This window comes from Oryx dammah, unplaced genomic scaffold (genome assembly GCF_014754425.2).
Source record: "Oryx dammah isolate SB20612 unplaced genomic scaffold, SCBI_Odam_1.1 HiC_scaffold_17, whole genome shotgun sequence".
Lineage (NCBI taxonomy): Eukaryota > Metazoa > Chordata > Mammalia > Artiodactyla > Bovidae > Oryx > Oryx dammah.
Window position 1 is genome coordinate 71133015 of NW_024070201.1, and position 15307 is coordinate 71148321.

Consider the following 15307-nt stretch of genomic DNA (forward strand, 5'->3'; position numbering starts at 1 on the left):
GAAATATCAAGAACCTCAGATATGCAGATGACACCACCCTTATGGCAGAAAGTGAAGAGGAGCTAAAAAGCCTCTTGATGAAAGTAAAAGAGGAGAGTGAAAAAGTTGGCTTAAAGCTCAACATTCAGAAAACGAAGATCATGGCATCTTGTCCCATCACTCCATGGGAAATAGGTGGGGAAACAGTGGAAACAGTGTCAGACTTTATTTTGGGGGGCTCCAAAATCACTGCAGATGGTGACTGCAGCCATGAAATTAAAAGATGCTTACTCCTTGGAAGAAAAGTTATGACCAACCTAGATAGTATATTCAAAAGCAGAGACATTACTTTGCCGACTAAGGTCCGTCTAGTCAAGGCTATGGTTTTTCCAGTAGTCATGTATGGATGTGAGAGTTGGACTGTGAAGAAGGCTGAGTGCCGAAGAATTGATGCTTTTGAACTGTGGTGTTGGAGAAGACTCTTGAGAGTCCCTTGGACTGCAAGGAGATCCAACCAGTCCATTCTGAAGGAGATCAGCCCTGGGATTTCTTTGGAAGGATGCTAAAGCTGAAGCTCCAGTACTTTGGCTACCTCATGTGAAGAGTTGACTCATTGGAAAAGACTCTGATGCTGGGAGGGATTGGGGGCAGGAGGAGAAGGGGACAACCGAGGATGAGATGGCTGGATGGCATCACAGACTCGATGGACGCGAGTCTGAGTGAACTCCGGGAGTTGGTGATGCACAGGGAGGCCTGGCGTGCTGCGATTCATGGGGTCTCAAAGAGTCGGACCCGACTGAGCGACTGAACTGAACTGAACTGAACTGAAGGGCATAGGGAAGTATTAATCTTTGGGACCTGGGCTTGCAGAAAATTTTCAACTTAACAACATGAATACTTTCTAAATAGTAGTAGTTTTTGAGTGGAAATAAGGCTTCCATCCATTTGCAGCTCTAACTATGCACTGGGGAATTACTTATGTGCTGTCTTCCTTTGACCAAAAGCCACTTTTCTTTAAACCTGTATTCTTGGTCATGGCCAAATCTATCAAAAGTTCTTTTCTGTCCCAGAACCAGGTGCAGGGTATCCCATGGTAGCCAGAGAAGGAAGGAGAGGAAGCTAAAATAACATGAGGAAGACTTGGAGACAACGCTGTTGCTACAAGTCAGCTGCCGGGCAATTCTAATTAAGTTCCTGCTGGAATCCCTATAGCAGTCCTTTTCTGCTGCTTTCCTGGCTTAGGTACTGAGAGGTTTGTGAATCATATGGCGTATCAGACGCTATGCTAAACACATGATGCCTGCCTTTCCATTGCTTGCCTGTCATCTAGGTGGGCAGTACTTGAACACATGACAAATTTCCAGCAGGACAAGGCAAAAGCAGGAACAGCAGATCCTCAAGGAACCCACAAAACAAATGTTTCCTGGGTTCCCATTAATTGTTTCTGTAGCTGTTCGCACCTGCTCTGTGCCAGGAGCAATTGTGGACATTTGGAATATAGGAGCAAACAAGGTAGAAACTAAAACTTAGAACTCTTTGTCAACCCCACATTTATACTACTGACTGCATAATTTTGGGAAGTAACCATTCTTATCTAAATATCCTAAAGGAAAAGACTTTGCCAACCCCTGTTTGACTTTATACTTGTTTCAGAACGTTAATATTAAGCAACAGAAACTATCATATTGGTTCAGAAAACAAAGTTACTTGAAAGGATAGCAATAGATTTTGTAGTCACTTGTTAACAAATGGAAGAGCCATATAGCTTTTCAAAGAAAGAAATGACAGATTTCTAGTGGTACTCCTCAGCTTGGCAACAGCCCTGCCCACTTTCCCACTTTCTATTCCGGAAAGTGGAATGGGAGACAGAGATGCCACTGGAGAGCTGAGTGACGCTGCAGACCTTCTGTGAGAAGCGCTCAGCGCTTTAAGTTGTTTTTAGTAATGGGAATCAGGCTGCTTTCTCAGACTTCTCAGAGACTGAAACTGCATTTCTGAGATGGGTTACTCACTGTGGTTACAGGTCTGTTGATACCGTTATGAGATTCCTAACCTTGGCCTTATGAATACCATGTTCTAAATTACTGAAAAGCCAGATTACCAGTTGAAGATTATTGGGGTACTGGCATAACATAGACTATCAATTTGTGAGCCATCAACCCCAAGCTCTCAGGTCGTCCACTGGGCACATATCATAGAAGGAAGCGTTCCATTTTATTTGTTTTTGTACCCTGTATACTTCTTAGAAGGAGTAGAAAGAACTGTCACAGAACACAGTGTAAGATTCAGCCATTTATTCAAAATAGCAAAAGTTAAGTAGTAAAGAATTTTTTTTTTTAAGGAAAACATTCTGTTAAGAAACTCAGACTAATTTCGCCCTAAGCTTTCTTTCTAGTTAGGCATAGAGGGGAGCTTGTAAGGTTGTGTAACCTACAGTGTAAAATAATGGAAACATACTGACTGCTCAGGAGAGAGAATTTTTACTAGGCCATTGCACTGAGAAACATCCATGGGAGTCTTTACATAAGAAACATTAGCAATATAATAAATATCTTGATAACCATTTTAGGGAAAAATTACACTAGCAAATTGTTAGATCTTATATTAGCCATTAGTGAAAATGAAAGCCTTCATGTGGAATTAGGATAATTTTCCACTAAACAAATCATTGTTCAGTTAAGGTAATTAGGCTGTATGGTCTTAACAACTATATTTCATATGCCATTTGAATAAAGCTTGAAGAATCCTATATATTAAATAATACATCATAATAAACTTCATCTTTACCATCTATGTCTTATATCTAGAGCAAGTTGGCCTTTCCCCCCTCCCCCAAAATACACATAAAATAGCCCTCTTCATGCTCACTAGTGACAATCTGTGACTGCCTACCATCTAGCTTCTGCCATTGTTCTCAATCCAGTTTTTTATAAAAGCTGGATGACAAAAATGATATATTATGAATTCTGAAGATGTTGAATGGTATTTTTATGAAGATGGACTACAGAAGTGCCTCTAAGCAGAGCCGAAACTTTTCTCAGAAAGCAAGGTTGGAGTCACTCAAGTACTTGAATGACTGTGTAACTTGTAACAGCATGCTTGCACTTGAATTTCAGGTACAGTGGTTGAGGAAAGCAATGGTTCTGATGAGATGGAGAATTCAGATGAAACAAAAATGTCAGAAGAGATATTGGCCTTGGTGGATGAATTTCAACAGGCATGGCCCCTGGAAGGCTTTGGAGGAGCACTGGAGATGAAGGGACGGCGTCTGGACTTGCAGGGCATACGGGTACTGAAGAAAGGCCCCCAGGATGGAGTAGCCAGAAGTTCTTGCTATGGAGACTGCAGAAGTGAAGATGATGAAGCGACAGAATGGGTAAGAGTTTGCCAACTCAGTCCTTACCAATTTGTAGCCCAGGTCCTTGAGAGTGGGTAGGGGGCAGTGCTCCTAATTTGCCAAGTGTGATCTGTTGGGTGTGTGGCACTTGGCTCCATGCCCTAGTCAGCCTTCACATGAGAATTGTACTGCTGAAAGCATTTCATGTGCCTTAGGGAGGGTTGGCTTCTAGAGGAAATGGGTGTGAAGCCACGCCCAAAGCCTGCAGGCTTGGAACAGCCCAGTTCAAACATCTTAGGTTTTAGTTTCCTCTGTATCCTGTAAGGCTAGGTTATTTTGTTTATTTCACTAAGCATTTTTCATCTAGACCTTTAAGAATTAAACTGAAGGAAAGAACTTAACTCTTGCACAGGACTGGTTGTTATTTTTGTTTTTTAATTGGAGGATAATTGCTTTACAATATTGTGTTGGGACTGGTTATTCTTAAAGCCACCAATACTCACAGCCACAGGCAGACATGAAAATTGATCTCATTTGTCCCTAACATGTTTTCATTTCCCAGATCACATTCCAGGTCAAACGTGTAAAGAAACCCAAAGGAGATCATAATAAGAAAACTTCAGGGAAAAAGGTAGAATCAAGTCAAACAGAAAATGTACATCGTAACCAAGGAAACCTGGAGATCACTGGCCCAAAGGTGGCATCTCCCGGGCCACAAGGTAGATTGGAATGTTCAGTATGCCAGTTTCTTCTTTCAGATTTCACTGTTTCAGTTCTCACAAAGGGTGTGTTCATGACTGCAGACGTAGATCACATGAAAAGGTAATTGAGCCAACTGAACAGGAAGCTAGTCATTGGTATAAAAAGTTTGTTTTAAACATTTATTTGGCTTATGTTCTTACCATCTTGAACTTAAATACTCTATTTAATTTCTTAACTTGACAGCTTAGTTTAATATATAAACTGTGGGTTCGAGACAGACTCCTTGGGTTCAGACACCAGTTTTGCCATTTAGTTCCTTTGCCTCATTTTTCTTGTCTATAAAATGGGGATAATTGCATCTATCTTACAGAGTGGTTGTGTGTATTCTATAAGGTTATACATGTAAAGTACTTTAAATGAGCTGAACACATAGGGTTTGATAATTACTATCTAGTAATTTTTTATGTGTTAGATAGCTCTTTAAGTATTAGATAATGCTTTGGAACTACTCCCCAGGAAAAAAAAAAATACATTTACATCAAAATGTGGCCTGTACTTACAGGGTTCATAGTTATCCCAAAGTCTGTCTTTGGGCTCCAGGTTCAGGGCCATTGCCGTGAGTACAGTTGACTTTCTTTTCCAGCAGTGAAACGGTGGTGATAGAATTTCTTTAAAAAAAAAAAATTCTCCTCTTTAATTTTTTTTCTCCTTTTTTAAAAGGATATTTTCACTGTATTAGATTTGACAATTCAAGATAACTTCATGAAAATGTGTCTAATTTAAATTGTATTTGCCAAAACTGCGGAGAAGGCAATGGCATCCCACTCCAGTACTCTTGCCTGGAAAATCCCAAGGATGGAGAAGCCTGGTAGGCTGCAGTCCATGGGGTCGTGAAGTCGGACACAACTGAGCGACTTCACTTTCACTTTTTACTTTCATGCATTGGAGAAGGAAATGGCAACCCACTACAGAGAATCCCAGGGATGGGGGAGCCTAGTGGGCTGCCATCTATGGGGTCTCACAGAGTCGGACACGACTGAAGCGACTTAGCAGCAGCAGCAGCAGCAGCAGCAGCAGCAGCAGTGAAAGCTGAAAGCAGAGAACACATAATAAAATATAAGGGATGAGGTAATCTTAGCTAAATCTCAGAATGATCTGTGACTTGACAAAAATACTAAGGACACCAAAAAGGACACTTTGGCTTGACTGGAGTTGAAATATAAAGTAGTTTTACTGTTTAAGGAAGATAGCATGTGTTAGCAGATTATGGGAAGAAAGTGGCACTTGCTCTAATAAGCCTATGTGCAGTAGCAAGGAAAAAGATACTCAAACTATAAAACATCAGTCATTATAGCAGTGAAACTTCCAATGGTTTAAATAGTAAATGTAATAAATACATTAAAGAGGAAAATTTTAATGGATAGTTATATGCTTTTAAGGTGAAAAAGGACTTTCTAAAGCACAGAGAAAAAAAAGTAATTCTGGCATCAGAAAACACTACAAAATAGACAAAGAATTGAAACAGTATTTTTTGCAGAATATTTATATATTTTTACAGAATACATGATAAGCAAAGGATATCAGTGTCATTTAAAGAGTGCCTCCAAATCGATGGAAAAAAATACAGCATTTCAGTAAAATATGTGCACAGTACATAGGCAGTTCACCAAATACACACAACATACTCACACACGTACACACACACGGCCGTTCCAATGGTTTAAATGTTTAGCCTCTCGAGCAGTCAAGGAAATGCAGACGTAAAATGTAACATGCCATTTCTGCTTGTCAGATTGTCTTTGTGTAATACACAGTGAGATTTAATAAAATGAATTTTGGGATAGTTTGACTAGATACATCAGAAAATTTTTAAATATACCAACAGTTCTACTTCTGGTAATTTACCCTAAATAATCTTCTAAGCATATTCAAAAGCAGAGACATTACTTTGCCAACTAAGGTCTGTCTAGTCAAGGCTATGGTTTTTCCAGTGGTCACGTATGGATGTGAGAGTTGGACTGTGAAGAAAGCTGAGCGCTGAAGAATTGATGCTTTTGAACTGTGGTGTTGGAGAAGACTCTTGAGAGTCCCTTGGACTGCAAGGAGATCCAACCAGTCCATTCTGAAGGAGATCCTGGGTGTTCTTTGGAAGGAATGATGCTAAAGCTGAAACTCCAGTACTTTGGCCACCTCATGAGAAGAGTTGACTCATTGGAAAAGACTGATGCTGGGAGGGGTTGGGGCAGGAGTAGAAGGGGATGACAGAAGATGAGATGGCTGGGTGGCATCACCGACTCAATGGATATGAGTTTGAGTGAACTCTGGGAGTTGGTGATAGACAGGGAGGCCTGGCATGCTGCGATTCATGGGGACACAGAGTCGGACACAACTGAGCGACTGAACTGAATCTTATAAGAACAACAGATACACATATAAAAGATACTGATCATCACACTGCTTATCATCATAAAAATCTGGAAAATACCTGAATGATGACAGTTGCCTAAACTACAGCGTGTTCCCGCCCTGGACTGTGCAGCCAAGATGTCTGTAATTTAGCAGGTGAACAAAAGCACTTTATAAAGGAGCATATATTGAAGATACCTCAGTTTTACACTAAAAACGTCATAAATGGTCATCTCTGGGTGCTAATAGGGCTACAGGTGATTTTCATTTTCTATGTTTTTTTTTTCCGTTTTTAAATTTTCTTAAAATAAGCCTATACTACTTTTACAAACAAAAACTAAAAATTTCTTGTAAAAGTGAAAATTAAAGCTCAGTATGGTTGAGAGGATAGGAGAGCACTTAGGCAGTTTCAAGTGGATTCAAATAGGTGGTGTTGGGTAGGGCACTGAATATACTTGCAAATAAGATCATAAAACTATTTACTTTCACTCATGTCCAAAGTTCTATAGCGTGGAAGAGGTAAGAGAAGACTGCAGAGGTTCAGTATCCCAGTTTTCAACCAACTATAGATTCTGTCCACTGCCAAGTGATAAGATTTGTGATAAATCCTGATATGGTAGTAAAGCAAATTATTAAACTAGTCCTTTGTGAGCCCATGGGGGAAGAGTCTCAGAGATTAAGGGTTATTGTTGATCTTCTAAGAATTAATAAAACTGATAATGCATAATTGACTTCATTTCCCACTTTGGTGAGGTCTGCTAGACTAGAAGACCAGGGAAGTGCCATATACATAATGTAACTGGATTTAAGCAAAGCACTTAGCAGAATATCTTTTGACATCCTTGCAAACAGTGTGGTGAGAGATGGGCTTAAAGGCTCCCCAGGGCCTGCAGCATAAAGACCACACTTCCTAGGGTGGCACACAAGACCATTTACAACCCGGCCTCTGTCTCCCCTTCAGCCCCGTTACCTGAACCAGTCATGCTCTTGTTTTACCTCCTTGTCTTTGCACATGCTCTTCCCTCCACCTAGGATGTACTTCTGCCACCTCCGTGGTGCTAAGATGTCACTCATCCTTAAACTTCAAACTCCAGTGCCATCTCTTCCTTGCCCCTTCAGGCAGCATCAGTTTCTTTCTCCTCTGTACAGCTGCTCTCTGCCTTCACTGTGGCACTTACCCTGTTGTGTTCTAATAATTTATGTTTGCCTTATTCACTAGACTGTGCGCTCAAGGGCAGGCCCTTTTATTGTTCCTCTCTGTATCCCTAGTGTCTTAATACAGTTCCCAGTCCCATATAATAGCTGCTCAATAAATATGGCATCACTGACTCAATGGACATGAGTTTGAGCAAGCTCCGGGAGATGGTGAAGGACAGGGAAACCTGGCGTGCTGCAGTCCATGGGGCTGCAGAGTCGAACATAACTGAACAACAGCAAAATATTTTCCAAGCAAATTTCTTAAACAGAAAGGAAAAATAAGTTGTATTGTGAAAGTTATGGTTTAATTCTCGTTATTTATTTAAACAGGGTTCATTTGAAACTCTTCTAAACTTTTTTTTTCTCTTTTATTAAAATCTATATCTAAAGCCCTGCCTCTGTCTTAAAAGTTTTCTATTGTTGGTAAAGTCCTACAGTATAAAAAGAGCTATACATTACCAAAGTTCTCCTTCCTATCCATTCCATTGGAATTTCTTCAGAAGAATCCTTCCCAGATAAGACTTAGATCTGCTTTTTTCTTGGGGGTTTATCTAAGTAAAATGCCTACATCCAAAAGGTGGTTCCTTTGAAGGGTATCAGGAAACAGAGCCTTAAAGGCCCAGGAAAGCTTTAAATAGCATGACTGGTGGTAGCGTGCACGTTATAGTCAAACAGACCTGGATCTGAATCATGGTGCTGCCCCCTAGTAGCTGGGTGACCTTGGGCAGGTCACTTGATTTCCCTTGAGCCTCCATTTTCTCATTCAAGAAACAAGGATTAAAACCTGCCTCCTGAGGTTACAGATGAAAAGCATTTAGCACAGGACCTGAACACACAACACAATAAGTGCACTGGAAATAAGTGATCACCTTTCGTTGTCATCATTATTCTGTATTGTACTGCCCTTCTTTACAACAGGGGTTCTCTGCCAGGAGTGGCTTTGCCCTCCCAGGGAACACTTGATGGTATCTGGAGACACTTTTGGTTGTCACACCTCAGGGAAGGTCCTGCTGACGTCTGTTGTGGAGAGGCTAGGGACGCTGTGAGACGTCCTCCAGGGCCCAGGGCAACGCTCACAGTATCAGTAGTGCCAGGTTAAGAAGCCTGCATTAGACACGTCGGCTTCTCCTGACCTAGAGCTGTCTTTATAGAATCAAAATGCAGAAAGGTGAAAATTAAGTTTGGTAAAATGTTAACACTGAAGAGTATTTTAACCCTCAGCTCAGTCTTAAATCCAGTGAAGGACTCATTCATTTTTACTTCATCATCTCATCTTTGAAAACAAGGCTTTCCTCAATGATGACAGTTACTCCCATCACTGTGAATGACAAAGACTTTTGTTAGTTCTGTAAGTGGTAGAAATTCTAGACTAGAAGGATGACTGGCACCTCCGATACACCAGTCTGAGTGAAGTAACCACCAGGACATAAGACACTATATGTGTCTTTGGGTCCTTGCCATTGTGTTGACAGATGATGTACTTTCCTTCCAGGAAAAAAGCGTGACTACCAGAGTCTGGGGTGGCCCAGCCCGGACGAGTGCCTGAAGCTCCGCTGGGTAGAGCTGACAGCCATCGTGAGTACCTGGCTTGCAGTTTCTTCAAAAAACATTGAGTGAGTATCTTAAAGCTCTCCCTCTTTCGTGGCATCTGTGTACCAGTGATCCCACTGGGCCCCGGCTGACTTTAGGGATGCCCTTCTTTGTCAGCAGCTGCCACAGAGTCATCCTTCCTGGGGTTGGTGGTTCAGAGGATGCCTGGGATGGACTCAGCTCGTGGCCCCGACACGGTCTGGGTGCCCTCCTCTCTGTGCCTGCTCCCCTGCGTTCCATCGATCCAGTCACAGAGGACGTAGTTTAAATTAAAGACTAGCGTTCTCCATTAAAACACCAAACCTCACTGGCATCGTGTGCTTGAAAAGGGAGTCAGAGCAAATCCACATCTGTGAGCACCTACCAGGACACAAGCAGGCCGGGTGGCCTCTCTGATAACTGCTTTGTCCTCCCTGGATGCTCATTCTCTTTTGTTCCCCGCCCCCCCCCCTTTTTTTTTTTACTTTTTAAGCATTGCAGTTCCCTAAGATTTACCACTAAACCCTATTTTAAAATCATTCCTAGTCAGAGTCCAAAACGTCTGTCACTGATATGTTAACAACTCCCAAATCTGAATTTCCAGACTAGACCTTTCTTCATATCCCTTAAGTCGTCTCTCCAGTTGGCCTCCCTTCCTAGATCTCTCTCCAGTACTTCAAGCTCAGGAAAACTAAACTCACCATTTTCTTGTCCATTCTCCTTTCCCCCAAAAAAATCTTTGTTCTGTTTGTTTTCTATTTCTTGCTCTTAGTAAATAGCTCCCAGAAGTGCTTAGGCCAGAAACCTAGGAGTTACCCTTACCCCTCCAATCCAGTCTGTTACCAGTTCTTGTCACTTTTATACCCTTTGAGTATTTTTCAAAACTACTTGCTTTTCTTCATCCCTGTTGCTGCTTTATTCATTCTTGCATCTCCTCAATCCATTCTCTCCATAGTACTCAGAATTGTTCCTCAGATAGAAGTCAAATAATTCTTAAACTGCTCTAACAACATGTAAATATTGCTGTTTACAGTGGCCCACAGAGCCCTTCATGATTGCTCCCCACGTGTCTTTCCACCTTCAGCTCTGCTCTCCCTCCTGCCAGGCCTTCACACGTGTGCTGCCTTTGCCTGTGGTGGTGTTCTCAGCATCTTCTCCCTACCTGCTTAATTCCTATTCCTCCTTCTGGTCTTAACATCTTTCCTCCTCAGGAAATCCTTCACGAACTACCTCCCTCCTCCATCAGCACAGAGGAAATGTACACCCCCTCTAGGAAACTGATACTACTGTGTTTTTATCTTTTATAACTCATCCCATCTGTAATAACTATCACAAGACAGCATCATAACAGTGGGGACTGGGTATGTTTTGTTAATTATTATAACTCTTGATATCTGACATGTGATAGACTCTGAATAAATAATGAATGAATGTTTGCATATTAATATATGGTCAACTTTTTTAAGTAGCTAGAAGCAAAATTTGCCAGTGTCAAATTGCCACATCAGTATATATGATAGAGTAAAACATTTGGCCAGTATATAGCAGGAAAATGACCACTTTGGAACCATGAAGGGAAGTGCTTACATCTTATACATGGATACAATGAATAGCTGGATCTGTGTAACATTTACAGTCTAAACTTTAGGGAACTTTTCCTGTGGGGACAAGTATGCCTCTGCATAGAGGGAAAATGAAAGATAGGAACCACTTCTGGTTATTTATTACTATCTGTACCCTGGAAAAGAAATCCTAGAAGAAAACCTACCTGGTTTAAAACCTCCCCAGTGAGAAAAAGTGGCCAGCAGCAGCGAGGAAATCAGACACCTTGATGCGTAGAAAGGAGGTAGCTTGAGAAAAGACTGAGCTCAGGACTCAGATCCCAACGCTGCTGCTCTGACCGAGGGCACAGCCTCTACTCACAGTCAGCAGTCAGTCAGTACCAGGCACTGGAGTCCTTGTCCCTTTAAAGTGAGAGGCCAGACTGAGTAGCTCTGGAAATCGCTTCCATTTTGAGATTCTGTGGTTCCAGATAGTTCTATTTGTATATTGCAGTTATGGTCAGCAAATGATTAATACTTTGTCCCCACCCACTGAACTTCTCTACGGCTAAGGTGGTCCTCTCCATTTTTCAGCATCACAGAACACATAGACTTCGCCACTCCAATACAGCAGCCAGCGATGGAACCTGTTTGCAATGGCAATCTCCCCACGAGCATGCACACCCTGGACCACTTGCAGGGGGTGTCCAACCGTGCCAGCCTACACTACACGGGTGAGAGCCAGTTAACAGAGGTGAGTGCTCTGTTCAGCCAGAGCTATATTCAGCCAGTCTGTAGTTTTTGCCCTACAGTTATGATGCAGCTGATAGCGAAAGAGCAAGTGGCCAGGCCAGGGTTTTTTTGCCTTTTTCAGATGGCTGTTGTCTAGATGGCTTTAGGAAAAGCCTGATTTCTTTCAGGCCCTGTGACTGAACGTATGCTTTTTTAATGACCAGAAAATTATAATTCTGATTCATTCCTCCAGATGGGTTGCATTCTGCTTGTCACTGGACGGAGGCTCTTTGTGAGAAATATTTGGGACAGTTAATTCTCCTGTTGACATTCTTAAGAAGGGAGGGAAGGAGGGCAGACCCAGCATATATCTAGCAAAGAGTGTACGTAGAAGAATAATCAGAAAACATGCCACAAATATCCAGCAGTAGAAGATGTGTTAAATAAGTTTCGGTGTAGATATAAGCTAGTATACAATAAGAGCCATTAAGAAAGATGTATGAGAAAAATAGTTATTGATGTGAAATTTTTTGACTATATTGTGTGAAAATGTAGGTGATAGTTTGCAGTGTGATCCCATAGTATGCAGTCTGTGAGAGTAATGATACATAGGGTACATAGAAAAATATCTGAAAGATACATAAGCGATCCTAACAGTGGTTGTGTCTGGGTGATACAATTACAAGCGCTTTTTGTTTCCTTTATATACTACTTTTTGTAATGCTATAACGAATGTGTTTTACTTGCCTATAACCTTTGTTAAGCGAGAGAGGGCTGAGGGAAAGGTAATGGCCTTCAATGTGTCTTCCACAAAATGCCTTACCAACAGGACCACAGCAGGCGCCCCCAGATACAGTCTGCACCCACGGCACAGTGCCCAGCTCGGTGTCAGCAGCGTCGTCAGACCTCGCCTCATTGTCATTCCTCTAATCTGTCATCTCCCTCCCTGAACCAGGTATTGCAGAATCTTGGCAAAGACCAATATCCACAACAGTCACTTGAACAAATTGGCACCCGAATTGCCAAAGTTTTGGAAAAGGTAAGTCACTCTGTAGGAAAGCTATAAACTGTTACCCACTTCCTAACTTTTCCAGATTATTTGCCATTAAGTGGCCCTAACCTCTTTGGTTAGTTATTTAGCACTTGGTAACTAAAAGGATGACGTGAAATAACCCCACACAGAATATTTTAATCATTTTTCTGTGACTTTTTCCATTACGTGGTTACTATTCTTTTTTGCTGCTTTGTTTACTTTCTGTGCTTAAATTTATGTGGTCAGTTTTTTCATTTTTAGTCTACCATGGATAGATTCAGGTGATGCTACTAAGAACTTTGGAATCCAGGTATGAGAAATAAGTCAAAGTTTCATCTTCTGGTGAATAAAGAATATTTGGTAGTTTGGATCGTGAGTGGGAACCATATCTTGAAATATCTTTTTTCTGAAGTCATGAAACAGGATATTTGCAAAACTTTGTTTTCTTACTTTATGGTTAATAATCTGTCCACTTATTATATGATATTGAAGAGGTAATATAACAGTGATTAAAAGAGTCTACTCAGCTTCCAGTATGACCGTGGCAGTATGGTAGGGAAGGGTAATCACGTCCGTTTAAAGGAGAGGAAATGCCCACGGCCATCACTGTTGCATGGCAGTTCTGAAATTCACATGGCCGGTTGTCACCAGTTCCCCCAATTCCAGGGTAGGAAATAGTCCTTGATTAGGGCCTGTTTTGGTTCCCTGGGGTTAGCTTCCTGTTCTGTTTCTCAGCTCTTCTCTCTCTCTCGAGGCTGCCTTTCCTTTTCCTTAGAAGTGTCCTGTATTTGCAGCTAAAGCACTTCCTCAGCCTGCTGCCTGAGTATCCTTGGCACAACTTTGTAAAACTTTGTGGACTTTCAGATTACAAGCCATTCCAAGAGGCAAAAGCCACGCCCACAGATCTCTTCAAGAAGGCCCCGTCTGCTTCAAACATGAGTCCTGGACAATACCTTTAAGATTCTTAGATGCCTTTTGTCTGACAGCCCATGAGACTTAACTCAAGATGCAGATCTTTCTGAGGTGGAGTAACAGAGGGTCTTACTGCTGCGTTTTTGATGTGATCTTGATCCTGAGGCCGTAGTTTTACTGGTAGCATCTGGATTTGATTTTTTTTTTTTTTTGTCAAAACCTTGTGCTGACTGGAGAAGCTGGTAATTGAGATGAGGAAGTTTCATTTTCTAACCTTGCAAGTCCCAGTTTGGAAGCATTTTCTCTAAATTCTGCTTGGAAACTGTGCAGTTCCTTGTTTAGTTCTCTTTTAATGCTTTATTATGGGTGACGTTTAAAAAACCATTTGTCACTTTCAGCATTCTTCCTCAAAGCCTCCCTAGCCAGATCCACAACATCCTTAGGTATTTTCCTATAGTCCAGATAGAGCTTCCCTGTTTGTTTTGCCAACAGATGATGATGCCTCTCCTCCAGCCTCCAGGAGCAGTTTCCTCAGTGCTCTTCCAACCTGCATTAATCGTCTTGTTGCTGTTCCTTCAGCAGTACCCTCAACCCATTCCCCAGAGTACTGTCAGCATGGCTCTAAGTTTCTATTATGGCAGCAGTCTGTTCTTGATACCAGATACTGTTTTCAGTTATCTTTTTTGCTTAATAAATTAGGCCAGAATTGAGTGGCTTAAAACAAAACTATTATTTGCTCAAGACCCTGAAACCTGAGCTGGACTTCCTTCTGATCTGACTTGGAATCATCCATGCAACTACAAACATATGGAGTCTCAACTGGGGCTGACCACCAAAGAAATCTGGAGTGATTGGAATAGATGAGACACAGCTATATATTGTCTCTCTCCAAGCAGACTCTCCAGCAGAGAAGCTGGACCTTTTTACCTGGTGTCTCAGGGCTCCAAGAGACTGAGAGCAAAAGCATCCAGGCCTTTCAGAACCCATGCAGAGAGCTGGAACAGCAGCGCCTCTACGAGTTCCATCTGTCAAAGCAAGTCTCAGGGCAAGGGAGATATCCTTCACCTGCTGGTAGTGCAAAGACTATAGTCCATCTTTAATGGTGGATCTTTAATCCACCACAGTGCCTTTCAAAAGGAGCAACAATAAAACCGGCAGCGTCTCAGTGGAAATGATAAAAACTAGCAGCCAATGCAATGACATCTTTAAGGTACTAAAAAAGAAAACTGCAAACCTAGAATTCTTTTCCAGCAAAAATATTCTTTAGAAATTAAAATGAAATAGATAGGTGTTCAATAAAAATTCAGAGACCTTGGCACCAGTAGGCTTGCACTGAAATAAAAATTAAAGGGAGTTCTTCAGAAAAATGATCCCAGACAGAAACATGGGCATGCCAGAGGAAAAGGACACTAGAAAGAAAATATAAATGAAGACTAATTGTACAAAATGATAACTACACTGCCCTGAGGAGCTTCACCTTTATATATAACCAAAATTCATGGTAACAATAACATAAACGATGGCAGAGAAATAAATGGAGTCTAAAAGTTCTAAGTTTTAATTGGTATCGGCCAAGTCATAAAAGAAAGTTTGCGTTGGACTGTAATAAGAATGTGTGTTTTAAGTTCCAAGCTAACTACTAAAACTGGTTTTAAAATGTAATTCAGTGGAAGGAGAATGAAATAATGTAAAACATTTGATTAATCCAAAGAAAATTAAGAAAGGTAAAAAGTACATAAAAATAGACCACAGATAGTAAAATAATAGATAAGTATATCATTAGTTAGCTTCAGAAAAGATTTATCATTAAAGCATTTTGTATGGAATGGATTTTTTTAAATCCAACTATATGCTGCTTATAAGAGAAACTCTTCAAATATTAGGACACAGAAAGGCTGA

General features: G+C 41.2%; 1 protein-coding gene across 2 annotated transcripts in view; it reads left to right on the forward strand.

Annotated features, from left to right (window-relative positions):
* The window catches only part of TTC17 (tetratricopeptide repeat domain 17), a 123547-nt gene that overhangs the window by 79597 nt on the left and 28643 nt on the right, over window positions 1-15307 (forward strand). For both annotated transcript variants that reach the window (XM_040259038.1, XM_040259039.1), the window contains 5 exons: window positions 3096-3355; window positions 3879-4035; window positions 9114-9234; window positions 11326-11485; window positions 12419-12502. In XM_040259038.1, coding sequence (XP_040114972.1) covers window positions 3096-3355; window positions 3879-4035; window positions 9114-9234; window positions 11326-11485; window positions 12419-12502 — 782 coding nt within the window. The remainder of the gene's footprint in view (window positions 1-3095; window positions 3356-3878; window positions 4036-9113; window positions 9235-11325; window positions 11486-12418; window positions 12503-15307) is intronic.